Below are 19,346 nucleotides of genomic sequence, written 5' to 3' on the forward strand. Positions count from 1 at the left end.
GTTTTAGAAGGGTGACTTATAATAGTTTCTCTTGCTAAGCATTTAATAAGCAACGTTTCAAAATGTCTCTATAACCTTGTGAGTCTCTAGGATGCCGGAGATGTGGTAATGCGGCCTTCATTGTAGTTCTTTTCCTTTAACTTTGTGCTGGCGATCATTAGCCCCTGGTAGAGCACCTTAACCTGGTAGACACCCAGAGGTCCTGTCCTGTAAATACTAACTGATCTCACTTGGACCGCATTAGGAAGTGGGATGGCCCTCCGTCAAGTGGTTGGAAATTCTTGCCTCCACAGAGGGTGGCAGTGCTCCCAGTACTAGAGAAACTCGAAAACCTCCCAGGCACTGAGGATTGGCTTTTCTTTCCCTAAAGTCCCTGCTGCCACTCCCCACCCGCTCCCCGGAAAGGCAGTCATCCTGGCCACTCCCCACCCGCTCCCCGGAAAGGCAGTCATCCTGGCCAGAGTGGAGAATTATTTGAATTTGGGATCTCCCGACACTGCTTGAAATTGGAGCGATGAGCTCAGAATTTTGGATCTAGGAGCGGACGGATTCAGATTCCTAAATCTCGTTACTGTTTCCCACACACGTTTGCTGAGAGAGGAGAAAAAACAAAACAAATACCTGTTATATGCTTTGCCACATGCATTTTTATTTCAGTTAAAAATGCATTGTGCTTATTTAATTGGATCTCTTAGCATGGACCAGACTTCCCAGATGGTGCTAGTGGTAAAGAACCTGCCTGCCAATGCAGGTTAGATGTAACAGACATGGGTTTGATCCCTGGGTAAGGAAGATCCCCTGGGGGAGGGCATGGCAACCCACTCCAGTATACTTGCCTGGAGAATCCCATGGACAGAGGAGCCTGGCGGGCTGCAGTCCATGGGGTTGTACAGAGTCAGATATGACTGAAGCGACTTAGCATGAAGCATGAAGAGCATGGACCAGAGGCAGTCTTAGGCGCTGAAATGCAGATAAGAATTAAGCCTGGCACCTGCCCTTGCGGGGGGGGGTGGGGTGGGTTTAAGTGGTCAGGCTTCAGCTGGCACCCCAGTTGCCTGGTGGGCTGGTCCTGGACCCCTCTCTTAGACCCTTTGATCCAGCAACTCCAGGCTGAGGCCTCAGAATTTGCATTTTTAAGAGTTCCTCGGTGAGGTTGATGCTGTTGGTCCGGGGATCCCACTCCAGAATCACAGGTGTAGTGGAAGTGATGGGCAGGTAAACAGGATGCTGTGTGGACACTGAGCCCTGGGGTGAGGCCTGCCTCAGATGCCCGGGGCTGTCAGGGAGGGACACGTGGTCTGGACCCACCAGTTCAGGTCAGGAAAGGCTTGCTTCACAGATGCTGCAGTGAAGAGCTAACTGGGCAAAATTAGAGGTGGGTGGAGAGCCAGTGCATCTGTAGAGCTGCTCAGAGCGAGGCTGAGAAGGTGTGAGAGGACAGGTGATGAGAGGTTGGGGTGATGTGCGGGGGCGGTGGGTCAGGCATGGGGAGCTGGCTGCCTCGCGGGTCCCCAAGCAACGTGACTCGAGTCTGAGACTTGTAAGCTGGAGTTGGCTGTTCTGGTTCTTCAGCTGCAGCGGCAGCTTCAGGGGCATCTCTGTGACCCTGGCTCTTTGGCGGGACCTTCCTCTGTGCTTATTCAGAACTGTGAGCAGCCCTGTGAGGCAAGAGGGGATTCAGGGACCGATGGGGGGCCCTTTCCCTCCTTAAGAAACCTTCCTCTAGGTAGTCTTACACACGTAAGGGACGACCACACATAAGAACACCAGATAGAAAACTATTTTCAAATGAAATTCCAAGTAAGTAGCTTCTCATATATAAAAAACTTCTTAGTACTTTTTTTTTTTTTTAATCTAAGAAGCATTTCTACCTCATTAGCAAAGACAAGGGAAAGCCATAATTTCCCTGTCCTCCCACTTTGAACTAAAAAAAAAAAAAAAAAAAATTCATGGCCTTTTTTCTTTTGAAAACATGAGTAATTTTCCTTTCTAGTTTTTTCCGTAACTAATTGCGTCTGATTTTCTTCTGTGTAATTAAACTATTCACATAAAATGTTTTTACATTAAGAAAACGTTTTCAGTTTTTGTAAATACTTTTGCTTATGCTGGTTGTCAAAATAGGTGTGTGTCATCTTTGACTTCATTATGGGATCTCCTTTAAATATTTGCTTTCTTTTGCCTTTAAATTGGATATAAATGTCAAATGTTTACACACACAGGGAAGGGGTATCCCTGGGGAAGGGGGATTGATCCAGGCAGGCTCTAGATCTGTGCCGTTAGCCACTCGCCCGGCTGTCCACAGCTGTGGGGATGGACATGCGTGTGTTTGTAAGTGGATGAATAGCTGTGAGAAAGTGAGACCTTGATCGTTTTGACTCATCTCTCTTGTGCTCCTGCATTCAGCATCATTGTAAAAAGGCAGTATTACCATTCGTCTGTACTGAAATGTTCGAATTTAAGCTTCTCTGCCTTAAACATCATGGCACAGTTACACAGTAATATTTCCTCCAGATGTTTAACCACGTTGCGCTTGCTTGTCTCTCATGCGTCTGTGTCCTTGTCCCCGGGTTCTAGGTGGCCGTGGGAGACATCGTCAAGGTCGTCAACGGGCAGTACCTTCCAGCAGACGTGGTCCTGCTCTCCTCCAGGTCAGGTGGGCTCGAGGGCACGGCTTTGGAGTCGGTGTTGAGAACAGTAGAGTGTCGCCAGGTGCCTGGACAGGACTCCGGTCGCCTTCCGCCCACCTCCCGGCCACCACCCCCTCCTAGGCTCCTCCTCTTTTACTCCTTTGCGTCATCCTGCCTTCACCTCGTCCTTCTTCCTGAACTTTTCTGTTTTTTGACTCGTTTTCATCTCATGGCTGTTCTGGGCTGTTCCTTATTGGTAGGGAAACGTTTCAGAGCAGTGGAGTGATGTGTTGAGTAGCGTCCAGGTCACAGAGTCTCTGAAACTTGAGGACCAGCTCTGATGGAGGGTCCAGCCCAGCAGCCTTCCCCAGAATCCAGGCCTCCCTTCACTAGAGGTTCAGCGACCACAGGCATTTCTCAGCGTCCATGTGACTTGCAGATGGTCCATATTTTGCCCCCTTTCTGTCCTTGTTTTCTAGGTAATTTGTGTCACAGAGGTATCATCACCAAGGGACATAAATGATAGACATCTCAGTCCTTGACTTTCCCCTGGATGATACATAAAAACATCTGTCAGAGAAGAAAAGCCCAAATCAGGATAAGAATACACTTGAACTTGAGCTCAACTAGATGCTGTACTGATGTGCTGCTGGGAATCAGCTGTCACACTGGGTGTGTGTGATTTGAGCGCAGACAGACTTTCTTTTATGGGGCCGAATCACTCATTTTGTCAGATTTTAAGCCTTAGCATGGATTTTCCCCTTGAGATAAAAAGCTTAATAAAAGCACCCCAGGCCTGTAGAGAGGGATGAGCACTGTGTACCCTGGGGCAGGGCTCATGTTTGTCCCTAATGATCAGTAACCAAGGAACTCTCAGAAATAGTAAAACGTTGATCACTTGATAGTGTGGGTTATGAGGGCTGAATGTGACCCTCAGAAAGCCTGGTTTGAAGGCAGCATGTCTGAGCAGATGTCGCGTTTCCCATGTGCTCGTTGGCATTTGTGCCAAGCCACCTGCTGAGCACATTATCGCATCTCATCTTCCCACCAACCCTAGACATCCCTACTTGGTCCATGAGACAGCAAGGGATGCAGCGGGGATGAGGGGCAGCTTACAGAGCCCACCCCACCGGGGGGAGCAGCGCAGGAGACTATGTGGCCGGTGGTCATAGCATCTGTTCTCTTAACCTGAACTCTGCTGCCTGGACCTGAATACCCGAAGTCGGGGCGTAGTCTCTGCCATGCTTACATTTCTTCTTTGAATTTTCTGTCCTTGAAATTAGGTGTTTTGATTAAAAAGTCGCCTGTAGACATAGTAAAAACTGTAGAAAGAAAAGGCCTGCAACCCCCTGCCTTGGTTTCTCAGCTCCTCCGGCTGTGATCTTCAGATGCCATGTGCACGGGCCTGACCCGGGCAGCTCTTGTGGTCAAGGGCAAGTCAGCCTCTGCTGGAGTCCATCCCTGGAGGGTCCAGGAATACCTAAGGGATGAGTGGCGTCGGCAAGAAGAAGTGCACGGACTCTGGTTGCAATGCAAGAACTCGTCTACTTTATTTTTTAACAGCTCAGATTATATAGAATTTTTTTCTTGCCTCCCCCTTACCATCACCCCATGTTACATCAGATGTTGGTTTCATACTCCTGTCAACATTTTCCCTCATATCTTTCCCAATGACTTTATCTGGAACAATCCCGATTACAGGTTTTTACCTTGAATGTCCCGTACATAGTCTTCTTGCCTCAATGGCCTAACATTTTCACTCTGACAAAAACAATGTTCCATAGATTCCAGATACAGTATGAATTCTTTGGACAATAAAACAATACATGGGAAGGGTTACAAAAAACATGTTTGACATTTCTGAGAATAACCCTGACATTTTTCTTTACTTGAGACCACAAAACCTCAGTCTACGATGTGGTGACCACAAAACACCTCTAAAGCAGCAAAAATACCTCTATTAATAGTGAGGTAATGGCAGTGAGGCTGGTTAATATAAATTTTCTATACTATTGAAATCCTACGCTACATATTTCTAATTCTACAAAAATACCCGTAATATTCTATGTTTATTAAGGGAATGGAAACAGTGGACAAATAGAAGCACTGAAATAGCAACAATGAAAATCCTCTTGACCAAAGAACATTAACCTATGGTACATCTACTTCTGAATCTAAATGCCTCTACTCTTTTCTAACCTAGAACATTATAATCTTCTAAGCAAGCAGCCAATCTATGCCTGTGGCCTTTTCCTTTTTGGCTTGGTACGGTGCTTATGGTCATGTCCTGGGCCGAAGGAATCATGAGCATTTTTATACCGTGGAAAACTACACTGACCAAATCCATGGCTACATACCATCCTTTCATATCTATTTGTCCAACGAGGAGGATCTGTGAGATATCTAAATAAACCTTTCATTCCTGGTTGCTCATAAGGCTCTCAGTGACCTGGAGGCATGGTGGGTCTAGGCTTTGGGGGAGAATTCCTAATAGGCTTGGGCTGTTCCGTGGAGGCCTGATTACTACATATTACATTTCCAAGATTTAGAAGAAAGCACAACAGTAAGACAGAAAGAGAAAGGGGACAAACTGGGTCCCCGGGGCGACCTCGAGGGGAGGAGCTGCCTTGCAGGTTCCTCTCTCATCTCGTGACCTTGTCACGGCCTGGGCACGTCCCGGCGGCTCCCGACAGGCCTCCGACTTTCAAGGTCACCTGAGCCCACTGGGCCGGTCTTAGCTGGGACATCTTGTGCTTCTGTTCATCCTCCATTACTTCTGCCCACGTGGGGTCAGGCGCTGTTGTGTGGGGTCTTTGTGGGTGGATCACTGGACTGGAGTGTCCGTCTGTCTGCCCAGTCAGTCACTGCTCCCGCGGTGGTCGATTCTGACACCCCTGTGAGGGTCCGTCAGCAGAGTTTCTGTGGTGGAGGCTCTGTCAGCCATGAAGTGCCGGAGTGGACCTTATTCAACTTGGCTGTTTTGTTTTTTCTCTTTCCTTAGTGAACCTCAGGCAATGTGTTACGTTGAAACAGCCAACCTGGACGGGGAGACGAACCTTAAAATACGTCAGGTAACGTGGCCCTTTACCACCTGCATCGTCACAGAGCCCAGATTGTAAAGGTGCTTCCCACAGGTTAACCATCGGTGCTGTTTCCAGAGGGAACAAAATGTTCTGTCACAAAAGGTTATGCCTTCACCCTGATGGGATCCATGGGAAGAGCACGGTCAGGGGCGGGATTCCTTGGGAGTGATGACAAAACTAAAGCAAGTGGGCTTCCTCAGAACACAGCCCACACTGGGAGCCATGTCTTGATGTATATCTTACTGTACTCTCCACCTGGTCGGGTGGGAGGAAAGGGATCCTGGGAGAGGCCGCGGGCAGCAAGTGCAGTGGACAGAGGACCCAGATGGGCTCCGGGTGCCTCACTGGACTTTGTTGTTTTCATGGAGATTCTAATTCTAGAGAGTAGTATATTAGATTTCCAGTGTACAAAACATCCATGCCTTACATAAAGCCATTCTTACCATATATTTTAATTCTTGAATGGAGATTAGTCTTTGATAGAAAAGTTTTAAGGTTCAATGAACAATGATTCATTTTGACACCAGTTTTCTGTGGTACCAAGCTGAATTTGATGCTTCTGTCCACATAGTTTTCATTTCTGTGTTAGATATTTGGCACAGACATTTTATTTTTCTCGTTAGAGAAGAGTTACAGGGCATTAGACATCACAGTGTATTAAAGGGGCACTTTATTCTGTGTTTATGGTCCTGTCAGGATACCGCTAATGAAGGATGCTTTCTGTAAGGTGTTTTGGTGTGCTAATTATCATACGGAAGCTCCAATACTTGGCCACCTGATGCGAAAAGCTGACTCAGTGGAAAAGACCTTGATGCTGGGCAAGATTGAAGGCTGGAGGGAAAGGGGACGACAGAGGATGAGATGGTTGGGTAGTATCACTGACTCAATGGACATGAGTTTGAGCAAACTCTGGGAGATACTGAAGGACAGGGAAGCCTGATGTACTGCAGTCTATGGGGTCTCAAAGAGTCAGACAGGACTTAGTGACTGAACAATAACAAATTATGACTTTAGTATGAATGTGTCAGCATAGTAGTAGAGTCTTGACTTCCTGCTTTGTTGAATTTTTTTGAACCTTTTCTATTCGGTTGCTGTGGCCAAAGCCACCTATGATCCATCCTGAGGGGTTGATATGTTTGAGGAGCCCCCTGTCCCAAAACTATTCCATTTTAGTTGATTCAGGCTTCCCTTTGGATTAACAGTAGGGGTGCTGCGTGTCGTTCCTAAGCCTGGAAGTTTGTGTTCAGTTTCCTCTTGGGGTTGAACGTTTTAGGGTTTGAGTCACACTGCGGACATGCAGACGAGGGAGGTGCTGATGAAGTTGTCTGGGACCATAGAGTGTGAAGGGCCCAATCGCCACCTCTACGACTTCACCGGGAACTTGAACTTGGATGGGAAAAGGTACCGCTTCCTCTTGTCTTAGTGGTTTTTATTTTAATCTTTAATGTGACTTAAGAATTATATATAGGAGCTTTGGGAAATATCAGTTTGTCTTCTGGCTTCATAATGTTTTAAAACAGATTTCTCCATGTTGAGCTTTTTCCGAAACACCATTTTAATCAATTTAAGGCTTCCCTGAAATTTAAGGGAAGACCTGATTTTTGGCAAGAAAATGTCACAAGGGTCTGAAATGAGGTTCACAAAACTGGCCTGGTGTGTCTATCTGTGTGTATTACCCATCAGGTAAAAGACTAGTTGGTTTTGAGTGCATGAAATTATGCAGAAAAGCAGAAGAGAGGTGTCTGAAGTGTATAAAGGCTAACAGTTATTAGAGAAACATCCTTTTTATTTATCTTTTTGCTTTCTTCTAAGTAGTCTGTGCTTTTAGCAAGTTAAATGAAAGGAACAACTATCCTTCCATTAGAATGTTCACTGCCCTGTTGTCTATATTCTGTCATCCTTGTCCTCTTGGCACTTGTTTTATCATTTGAGTCATTTTTTGTCATTACGTTGCGGTGCAGTGTCTCTCTTCTGCTCATCTTTCATCATCATGCCTCTTACTAGCGCTCCTCACATTCATATTTGAACAGACCCAAAGGGAAGGACCCAGCCATAGGAATCGACATAAGATACCTCTGACAACTCTAAGTGTGACAGCTTTCTTGGTCTCATGCAGTCCGCAGAGCAATTCTGTAGACTATCTTTTTAAATTTCTAAATTTTCACTCAGGCTTTTATTTAATGAAGTCATCTTCTACAGATCTGATAGTATAGCTTTGGTGTTTTTTTTTTTTTCTTATAATCTATAAACTGACTTTCCCAAATGAATAAACTTCTGGTTATCTTAGCAAGTTCCTTTTTCGATATTGAGTGTCCTAATAGAGTTATAAGAGAAAATATTTCCTCTTAATGTTTTAAAGGAAAAAAAAAAAGAAACCTTTTCTGTGTTGATGAATGGATGAGGTCAGCCTTTCTGTGTGGGTCTCTTTCGGGGTAGATTAAGCCAGTGGTAACCTTTATGGCCTCTGTGTCCCAGTGAAATAGTCCAAATGTGACTAAAGGAAACACTTCATTTACTGTGGGTTTTTGTTTAAGGGGAAAGCTCATGCTCATTTTTTTTTGAACTCTCATTGAATATAAATGTTGTTTCTTGTTTTTAGCCCCGTTGCCCTTGGGCCGGACCAGATCTTATTGAGAGGCACACAGCTTAGAAACACTCAGTGGGGCTTTGGCATAGTTGTTTACACTGGACATGACACCAAGCTCATGCAGGTAAAACATTTCTGTGCTGAGAAACAATGCCAATTTTAGCCTTTTTTCCTGTTTTTTTTTATGGAGTAGAGGGTGTAAAATGCAGATGTTGCCTTTAAGAGGCTCGAGTTTTGGCTGTGAACCTAAATTTGGAAAGGAAGGGCCTTTATTTTGGTTCCGAGTTGGTTTCTCCTGGTTTTCTTTTATTGTATCAGGTATTTGTTATCTCTTGCCTGAAATATCAACCGTCTTTATTTTCTGGATCTAATGGGACAATCAGTCCTCGTCTATTTTGTCTTCAGATTCAAGGGTGGGGGAGGGGGGATTTGTTCTAACTTCTTTATTTTTCTTTCTACCTCTCCTTCTCACATGATTGATTAAGATTTTATAGGAAATTGTCTTATTTAACTGAATTGTAGGCAATTGAAAATCAGTTAGTTTTGAAATCATGTTTATTCTTTGTATCCTATACCAAAGAGAAAAAGCACTAAAATGGTTTTGTTCTTTCTCCCTGTTCATTTTTTTTAAGATTATTTGTGAATTTATAACCTGTAATTCTTTTATGACACATTTTGCCAGATGACTTTGAAATCCTGCATAAATCAGTGTCCTTCCATGTCCTTTCTTACGTTGCTTTGCTATCACTTGGCATCTTACTGGGCTCATGGTTGTTATTCATCAGGATTGGCTTTTCAACTTGTCTGCCCTTTTGTATAACCTCCGAGGCACATATTTGGTGATGTTTCTTGATTTAAAAGTGTTTAGTGGCCACCAGGCACCATATCTTGTGCCAGGCTGTGTGGATACAATAGTGAAAGGCCCAGTCTTGCCCCCTGCCCCCCAGAGAGTTAGATAGACTGAGGAGTGATGGGGATTACAGAGTGGAGAGATGAGTGTGTGATGCAGGTCATTACTGAGGGTCATGGGTCCATGGTGACTTTCCAGGTGGTTCAGTGGTAAAGCATCCACCTGTCAATGCAGGAGACACAAGAGATGAGGATTCAATCCCTGAATTGGGAAGATTCCTTGGAGTAGGAGATGGCAACCCACTCCAGTATTCTTGCCTGGAAAATTCCGTGGGCAGAGGAACCTGGAGGGCTACATACAGTCCATGGGGTCACATAGAGTTGGACATGACTGAGCAGGCACACACACACACACACACACAGGTCCATGTGGAAGGCCAACCAGCCCAGGTTAGGAGGGTGTCAGTTGACCAGATACCAAGAAGCACATTTTAGACGTTGAACTGAAGAACAGAGGCTGTTGTGTCGGTCCACTCCTGAAGGTTAAATGATATAGAAGGAGAGCATTAGCTATTGATTAGGACCAATGGGGTGATATAGCCCAGTGTCTACACAAGCTGGTCACTGCAATGCAGACAGGAGAGGAAGGTCGAGGGGATTAGAAGGGCTGAGACTCACTGAAGTGGAGGAAGATTGATGAGTGACAGGCCTCTGTGCAGGGCACTTGGCTTTGACCTCCTGGGGAAGAGGGTTTGTGGAGTGGAGGCCCAGGCCTGATCCCCGGAGGGTAGGATGCTAAAGGAAAGCTGTCGGAGGCCACTGAGGAGTGATGGACGACACAGGGACCACAGCATTTGGTGACTGTAGGATGAGGGCCAGGTAGAGAGGACGCTGAAGCCGGTGGCTCGAGTCTTCAGGGACTGGGGGAGGGGAGAGTTGGTGGACTTGCTGGGGGAAGGGGCAGAAGGCAGTGAAGCCAATGCAGGAATGTTACATGTGGGTTTTAAATGCAGCACTGGAGGAAGAAAGTGTCGGAGTATTAGCCGGTCCTGAGTACACGCTTAGCAACACTGTCTTCTGCAGCATGGGAGTCTGCACGGAGACCCCTCTGCCAAGGGCACCTCCCGGGAAGGGGTGGGTGAGGTAGGTGCAAGGAGGAGGGCCTAGTGGCCTAGGGCAGTCCTGGTCTTGGAGGCAGGAGAGTTGCTGCAGAGGGTGCACTGGGCAGGAAGGGTCCGTGGCAGCTCACAGAGACAGGAGCTGGTGAGTGCTGAGAGGCAGCTCTTGGATGGATGAAGACTTGTGCTTACCTGGGATCCACCTGCTCCAGCCTTCCTGTAGGTCCTCACCTGTCCACCAGCGCTGATCAGAACACGTGAAGTGTGTGGGTTCTGAGTGGCTGTGTGGAAGACCTGATCTCCATGAATAGCTTAGCACCCTGCCACCTGGGGAGGGTCCTCACCCTGCCCCAGCCTAGCATCAGCAGCCAGCGGCCAGAGCTGGAAGCCCCGCCGGCCACACTTTACCTCCGTCTTTATGATGAAGTGACAGAGCACGAGGCACCCGCTCAGTATTTGGGTAGGGCTCTGAGACTAGTTTTCAGGTTGTGCATTTTACAAATGTCGCTGCTCTCTAAGATTCCTTGTACCCTGAGTGGTTCTTTTTTCAGGGTGCAGTACTGTTTCTCTGTGGAAATCTTGGACTTCCCCGATGGCCCAGTGGGTAAATGTAGGAGACTGCAATGTAGGAGACTCAGGAGACGCGGGTTCTATCCCGGGGTCAGGAAGATGCCCTGGAGAAGGAAATGGCAACCCGCTCCAGTGTTCTTGCCTGAAAAAATCCCATGGGCAAAGGAGCCTGGCTGACCACAGTCTGCGGGATCACAAAGAGTCATACATGATTGAGCGACTAAGTACGCTGTTTCTCTAGATCATGTGTTGGTGATACAGCTTTGTAACTAAGGCGTAAGAGATACTTAAGTGACACTCAAGAATGATTCTGTCCTCCCTTCGGTGAACAAGGTACACTCAGTGAACTCATGAGGTCTGTGTCTCCAGAGTGTGCTGGGCACCTTCCTTGCCTCTGCATGTGGTAAGCCTCTTTGTAAGGCTTCTTACACATTGACTGCTCGAGTGCAGAATAATGGAAAGCCCCAGAAAAGCTGTGCTAGGGTGGCTGTGCCTTTAGGGCTAAAACAACAAGTAAAAATAATGAGCTTTTAAAAGGAATATAATATAACACACATAGCTGGAAGCCATCCTGTTTGTGAAATAATATTTCCCGTCTGTACTTATGCTGCTTGACCACAGAGAGGAAACACCGTTGCTTTAGGGTTCTTCTTTTTGTTTTTTTCAACTCTCACCTCAATGTCTTCCACTCTTCAAAGTTCCCTCATTTCATGTTGAGAGTACTTACTGGTAAAAATATTTCAGCGTCTGATGTTTCTGTTGATTGATTAAATGGGAAAGAGATACTGTCACATTAATAGCAGCAAATAGTGCCCCATGCATTGTTCCAAGGAGCTTGCATTTATGAACTCACTGATTCCTCACAACGGTGCTATGAAGAAAATACGAATTGTTGTTCCCATTTTCTAGATGAGGACACAGGCACAGAACCTAAGTAAGTTACCAAAGTTATATTCCCAGTAAGAGAGAGCTAGGATCTGAACCTAGGCAGTTTGGCTCCTTGTTCTGACTAGTACCCTGCTGACTATTTTCTTAGAAGGGAATCAAATGTGTAAAGTTCAGGCCTGATTTAAGATTTTGCAAAATCTGAGATTTTGGCCTGTTTCTATTTAGAACTCCATCACCAGAAGTAGCAGTATTTTCTGAGAATTTTGGAGAGAAACATATCAGATTCCTACTTGCATTATTACAGGTTCATCACTACAAGGAGAAATGCTTAGGGAAGGGGGATGAGCAGGTAGACCTTGTCTCCCCTAAGTGCATGGGCTGAAGCTGGAAGTTTTGGGTTTTTGCTCTTGTGTTTAATGAAATACAACTTCTCTTAGCCCAGTTAACTGGCCGGGATTCAAACACTGGGACAGATCAGAAATTAGTAAACTTACAGAGTCATAGAAATAATGTTTATTGTATCTCCAATGAATGTTTATTAAAAATAACTTTTAAAAGATTGGAGTAGGCAGTCTTAAAATGGGTCTTCTGGATCTTGCCATGAGGCCAAAGGTGATGTGTTGACCCTATCAACTTTGATATGATATTTGATAAGCTGGCCTTTACTGATGGATTTCCATTTAGATTCCAGAGGAAATTTTTAAAAAATCTTCAAAGAATGAATAATTTAGTGAACTATAAAGTGAAACTAAAGTGAAGCTCCAAAATCACTGCAGATGGTGACTGCAGCCATGGAATTAAAAGATGCTTGCTCCTTGGAAAAAAAACTTTGACAAACCTAGACAGCATATTAAGAAGCAGAGATATTACTTTGCCAACAAAGGTCCATCTAGTCAAAGCTATGGTTTTTTCATTAGTCATGTATGGATGTGAGAGTTGGACTGTAAAGGAAGCTGAGTGCTGAAGAATTGATGCTTTTGAACCGTGGTGTTGGAGAAGACTCTTAAGAGTCCCTTGGACAGCAAGGAGATCAGATCAGTCCATCCTAAAGGAAATCAGTCCTGAATATTCATTGGAAGGACTGATGCTGAAGCTGAAACTCCAATACTTTGGCTACCTGATGTGAAGAACTGACTCACTGGAAAAGACCCTGATGCTGGTAAAGATTGAAGGCAGGAGGAGGAGATGACAGGATGAAATGGTTGGATGGCATCACCAACTCAATGTACATGAGTTTGAACAAGCTTTGGGAGTTGGTGATGGACAGGGAAGCCTGGCGTGCTGCAGTCCATGGGGTCACAAAGAGTCGGACACGACTAAAAAACTGAACTGAACTGAAGGTGAAATGGAGAAAAGAGTATACATGAAGGAAACAGTGCTATGCTGTTTAGATTCTTATAAGACTACAAAATTACCAGCTTTGCAACTCCTAGACTCCCCAGCCTCACAGAAAGCCACAGTAACAGCAGTCTTGGTTTTGGGGATAGAATTCAGATAAGTTTCAGCCTCCTGTGGTCTGAGATTCTCTATGGAATGTAGGAATGAGTCGCCTCTAATTTTTATCTCGATTTTGTTCTCACGTTGTGACTTTGTGGTCTTATTTTCAGGGAGATTTTCATCCTAGCTCTGTTGGGGTCAGATAGATTGGGAAGAGGGAGGGAGAGAGTGGACTCGAGTTGATGCCATTTTTATGGCCAGTCAGTGCCCTGCAAGCATTCCGATCACTGATCTTGTGAATCAGTGTCACCTGTAGGGGGACAAGGCTCAGGACTCGTGGAAGGAGACTGTGGAGTGGAGCTCCTGCCACCTCGCCCCCGCTGTCCTCTTCTGGCTTCTGCTCTGTCCTCCTCCAGGAAGGGTTGTCACCTCTGCTGTATTGCTGTGTCGGTTTCCTGTCGCTTCTACAACAAATTGCACAAATGCCGTGGCTTACGACTGCATGAAGCTCTTACATGACGTTCTGTAGGGCAGAGGTCTGATGAGGGTCTCATCCACATCGTGGTGTTGTCCGGCAGCCTTCCTCTTTAGAACATTCCGGGAGGTTCCAGAGGAGACTCCTTTCTTGCCTTTCCCAGCCTCCTAGAGGCTGCCTGAATTTCTTGGATGGCAACCCACTCCAGTAGTCTTGCCTGGAGAATCCCATGGACAGAGGAGCCTGGTGGGTTACAGACCATGGGGTTGCAAAGAGTCAGACATGACTGAGTGACTAAGCATGTTTATCTTAGGGATTTCCCTGCTGGCTCAGTGGCAAAGAATCTGCCTGCCAATGCGGGAGCCTCAGGTTTGATCCCTGGTGGGAAGATCCCCTAGAGAAGGGAATGGCAACCCACTCCAGTATTCTTGCTGGGAAATCCCATGGACAGAGGAGCCTGGCGGGCTATAGTCCATGGGGTCATAAAGAGTCAGACATGACTGAGTGACTAAACAACAATAGCATCCATCTTCGGAGCATCAACACTGCATCTCTTTGGCCATTTATCTGTAGTCATATCTCCCTCTGACCACTGCTGGGAAAGGATCTCTTCCTTTTCTGCTTTTGAAGACCTAAGTAATTAAACTGGGCCCATTTGGAGAATTCAGGTTAATCTCCCTAAGTCAGACCAGAAAAGCCCCTTTGCCATGTAAAGTGACATATTCATGGTCCAGGTCATCCTGGGGAGGAATGTTATTCTGTTCCCCACAGCTTCCTTCAGAGATTTTTAAAAAATGACTTTGAATGAATACCTGTCCAGTGCAAACAGTTGTGTTGACTTTTCCACTGCAGAGGATATGCGGTTCCAAAGGTGATGTGCAGTGGTCCCCAAATCTGGTCTTAATGAAGCTTTCTGGACTCACTCGCTTATTGTGTAGCTGGGCTGGTTTCCCCACCAGCAGTGAGAAATCAGGCCATGAGCATTTATAGGCAGCTGCGCTGTCTTTCTGCTTTCGTCGTTGCTTCCTGCCTGTATTCTGTCTGTGGTTAGGACCTTAGGACTCTGTTCAGAATTCTCCTGTCCCCTCAAGCTTTCTCAACTCTTCTTTATTCCTGTTCACAGCTTTCCAAATGAACTCTTTGTCTATCCATTTCTTTTTGACACCTACTGTTCTATTTTGCATTATTAATGTGTGTGTTTGTGTATGTCTTCCCCACCCCTGCACCGCCCCAATTAAAATTTGAGCTACTGAGCTTAAAAAATAGCTCATCATGTATTAATTACAGAGCTATGTTATTCTTTTGAAGCTTCTAGATTTTCCTGAGGTAGAATCTTTTTTTCTCTTAAATTAGCAACATCTTGATTTCTTTAAAACTGGATGTAAATGATGTAGAACCTGCCATGTCTAAGATCACACAAGTAGCTAATTTTTTGTTAAAATGTAGTCATAAGAAATACAGACTGAATCCGGTGAAGTTGAGACGTATGTTTTTAGAGTGTGTCTTCTGTGTTCTTTATGTGAAACTAGATGTTGATTGATTAAAGGTACTACTTTAAAATTTCTTTGCTTATTGGGCAAGGAAAACATAGTCTTTTTATTTGTTGAATTTGGTTAACTTGCCTCCTTTTCCCCCTCCTCTTGGCCCCTGGGTGTGTTCTGTGACCCTCACTGATTTTAAATGCTCCTGTGCAGAATTCCACCAAAGCCCCTCTCAAGAGGTCAAACGTGGAGAAGGTAACCAACGTGCAGATCCTGGTGCTGTTCGGCATCCTCCTGGTCATGGCCCTGGTGAGCTCGGTGGGGGCCCTGTACTGGAACGGCTCTCAAGGAGGGAAGAACTGGTACATCAAGAAGATGGGTACGTGCTGGGCGGGCTGCTTGTTGACATGGTCCATCCTTCCAACTACGTGCCATCCTTCCTTCTTCTTCACCCTTGGGCTGTTGTACACAAAGCCCATCTTTGAAGAATCGGAAGAACAGGAGTCTCGTGATAAAGTGAAGGTGGACTCATCTGGGAATTGTTGTCTATTCAGATGATTATTTCTTAAAATTACTTATGTTTTGGCTGCACTGGGTCTTCACTGCTACATGCACGCTTTCTCTAGTTGTGGCAAGTGGGGGCTCCTCCCTAGATGTGGTACGCGGGCTCCTCACTGTCAGGAGAAGGCGCACGGCTCCAGAGCCTGCGGGCTTCAGTCCTTTTGGAGCGTGGGCTCTGAAGTTGCAGCACACGGACTCAGTTGCCCCGAGGCTAGTGGAATCAGACACATGTCCCCCCGCACTGGCAGGCAGATTCTTAACCACCGGACCACCAGGAACATCCCAGATGATTCCTTTTTGATTGTCAGTGTTGGAGTTATTTTCTTAGTGGTTGCTTTAGGAATTACGGCATAGGAATTATGATCCTCAGCATCGACTTCAGATTAATACTAACTCAATTCCAATAAAATACAGAAACTTTACTCCGGTGTAGGTCCATTTTCTCCCCGACTTTGTCTTGTTATTACCACGTGTATCACATCCGTCTTTGTCATCAAGCCCATAATACAATGTTGTATTTACTGCCTACATAATTTTATGTCTCTTAAAGAAGCAAAAAGAAAAAAAAACAAGTGTATTTATAGAGTTGTTTCACTTTAACGTACTTATTTACTCTTATTCCCAGTTCTTCTCATTTCTCCCTGTGTATCTGAGTTACCAACTTGTCGTGTCTTTGCTTCACATGACTTGTTTCCTTACTCTTTTTTGCTGACATGTATTTTACATTGGGGTTTCCTTAGTGGCTCAGTCAGTAAAAAAAAATTCACCTGCTCTGCAGGAGACTGCTTGCAGTGCAAGAGACATAGGTTCAATCCCTGGGTTGGAAAGATCCCCTGGAGAAGGAAATGGCAAGCCACTCCAGTGTTCTTGACTAAAGAATCCCATGGACAGAGGGGACGGGTAGGCTACAGTCTATGGGGCCACAAAGAGTTGGACATGACTGAGCAACTAAACCACCACTGCCATGTTATGTCTAGATATGTCCATCGTGCAATTTTATAATCTTTTACCACTTAAAAAAAATCCATGTGAAAGTATAGAACATATGTAACTATATTCTTTTACAAGCACTATATAATTACCTTTGTTGCCCTTGTTCCTTTATGTGCATTGAATTGCTGTCTGGTGTCACTTCCTGTTGTCCCAGAGAATTTCCTTTGTTATTTCTTGTAAGGCAGACTGGATAGCAACAAGTCATCCCAGGTTTTTATCTTGGACTTCTAGGGGGTCAGCATAACTTAGAAGTCAGCCAGTGGGTGGTCAGAGGTTGTCCTGACCTTCCCTTGAGCCAGTGAGGGGCCAGTTGTTTGATCTGTGTGTGGCTTCGGAATTGGCCTCATTGATGGGAAGTTTAAAATCGACCCCACATTCAATCAGGGACTCGAGGCTCACAAGGACTAGTCCAGTCTCGTGAGCAGGTGGAGCCTTGCACATGGACCTGCCCTCTGGACCACCAGGGCTGGGTATAATCTTAGCTAGTTTTCCTTGGCCATCTTTCCGTGGATCTGCCTGTTTAATTTCAGTCTAGTCTGCTGGTTTGTTTGCCCCCACTAGTATTGGGAGAGATTGGTCTTCCTTGATCAGGGATGTCTATTGTTTTTTCACAGTGCCCTGGGCAAGGCAGTTTTGTGCTCTGCTTCAGATACTGTCAGATCCCTCAGGCTGTTCCTGTTCTGACAGTCTGTCCCACCCTGGGATAGAATTTATGCAACTGGGCTGGGGTGGGGGGATGAGAGTTGCCAGTCCTCAGGGCCCTCTCCACCTACAACCCAGAGCAGAACTTAAGCAACATGGATCTGGGGGAGAGAAGGGAAAAACAGACTTTGGCTTAAATGCCAAAGTCTCCCACTCATTGAGATTGAGCAGTTATTCTTGAATTCATGCTTTTATTTTTTTATGTGCTCTATGATTGGTTTCTCAGCACTTTGAATGCTTGTTTTGATAGTTTTGTCCAGTTTTATGGCTTCTTGTTTTGAGAGAAGATTTGCTAATCTCCTTCCACAGCAATTCCAGAAAAATAAGTAAAATTTAATGACAAAATAAATAATGATAAGTTGAGTAATACATTTGAATTTTAAACTTTGAAGTATTTTCTTGGGATAATTATTATTCCCACCTTTCTTTATATTTTAGTTAAACTGATGAAAACATTTTTTTCCCCTTTCCTAGTTATCTCATATAGAAAGCTCACACATTTTGAACTGCCCAGGAGGACACTTGTTGCCACTTTACAGATGGAAAAAGGCACTGGGACTTCCGTTGTATGTTGGGTCAAAATTCCTTGATTTTGGTTCTTAAAACATGGATTTCAACCATGTTGTATGTTTAGCTTCAAACGTGAACACAGATGAATTTGCATATGTACTAGTTGCAGCATATCATGGTTTAGGTACATAAACAACAGTGACACTGTACTGATATACAAACTTTGTGGAAACTGTCATTTAAATTGCTCAGCTGACATCAAACTCCAGTCCTAGCTGCATGATTTGCAGTGAATACCTTACTTATTTTTGGTTCCTTCAGCGCTGTGTGCCTTGTTATCCTTAGGTTGAAGTCTGAGTAGCTCCAGTGAAAGCCATCAGACTTCACACTTGTGCCATCAGGGTCAGAGCTCTGACTTCAGAGAACTTTCCTCTTTGACACTCGGAGACCCTGTACCTACCCCTCCTCTCCTGGTCCCTCCTCCTGCCTTAGCCGATTCTGCTTCAGATTCTTCCTTTAGGGACCATGTTCCATTGAGACATTCTTCCTCTTGTCTTCTATGAATAGGCTCAAAGCTTCCTGTCCGCCTCTCTGTCTGCACCTGTTTCGCCTGTTCACGCTTGCCCCAGTTTGACCAATTCTCTGGGGTGTCCCCAATACACTCCTACCTTAGTGAGGTTGTAGGTATTCCTACAACCATCTCAGACGCCTGTCCTCTTTTCTGCATCCTTTTCAGTTAGCTGCCTTCTTGCCATCTCCAGAACTTGTCTTAAGCCTCCGTTCTTCTGGATGGTTTTGAGTGACTGACGGTGCCTTCCCATTAAACCCCTGCTGCCGTGGTGTCTGCATGCCTGTGAACTCCTCTTTAATCGATATCTCCTGCTATATGACCACCTTGGCAGATGCTTACTTCTGCTAACCCCCTTCCCCCAAAGCCTCCTATTGGAAGCCAGCTCTTTATTGGAAGGAATTGTGTCATCACAGCCTTGTGTATCCACAGTTCATGGCACAGAGCAGGTGCTCAGTAACTATTTCAACTTGAATCTCTAAATAAACAGAGACTAAGCTATGCACATATTGTGGTTTTCTTCTGCAGACGCGACCTCAGACAATTTTGGATACAACCTGTTGACATTCATCATCCTCTACAACAATCTGATTCCCATCAGTCTGCTGGTGACTCTTGAGGTTGTGAAGTACACACAAGCCCTCTTCATAAACTGGGTGAGTATCACACGGGGCTGGAAGCAGAACTGCTGGGGACATGTCACTTCCTAATATCCTGTCAGAGCCTTAGTGATGCAACTGGGCCTCCAGAAAAGGAAGAGCGTCATTGATTTATGATCCGATCTGGGATTTCACTGCTCAGAGACTGGGCAAGGTTGTCCCTGAGCCAGTGGTGGTGGTGACTAGTTGCCTAGTGCCTCAGTGTCCTGGGCCATGAAACAGGCAGGTGCTCCCAGGA

At 45.4% G+C, this 19,346-nt stretch overlaps 1 protein-coding gene across 1 annotated transcript in view; it reads left to right on the top strand.

Annotated features, from left to right (window-relative positions):
- The window catches only part of ATP8A2 (ATPase phospholipid transporting 8A2), a 447,047-nt gene that overhangs the window by 94,707 nt on the left and 332,994 nt on the right, over positions 1 to 19,346 (top strand). The window contains exons 7-12 of the mRNA XM_070471693.1: positions 2,575 to 2,648; positions 5,629 to 5,698; positions 6,984 to 7,111; positions 8,310 to 8,421; positions 15,329 to 15,494; positions 18,978 to 19,105. Coding sequence (XP_070327794.1) covers positions 2,575 to 2,648; positions 5,629 to 5,698; positions 6,984 to 7,111; positions 8,310 to 8,421; positions 15,329 to 15,494; positions 18,978 to 19,105 — 678 coding nt within the window. The remainder of the gene's footprint in view (positions 1 to 2,574; positions 2,649 to 5,628; positions 5,699 to 6,983; positions 7,112 to 8,309; positions 8,422 to 15,328; positions 15,495 to 18,977; positions 19,106 to 19,346) is intronic.

The sequence above is a fragment of the Odocoileus virginianus genome, chromosome 8 (assembly GCF_023699985.2).
Source record: "Odocoileus virginianus isolate 20LAN1187 ecotype Illinois chromosome 8, Ovbor_1.2, whole genome shotgun sequence".
Classification (NCBI taxonomy): domain Eukaryota; kingdom Metazoa; phylum Chordata; class Mammalia; order Artiodactyla; family Cervidae; genus Odocoileus; species Odocoileus virginianus.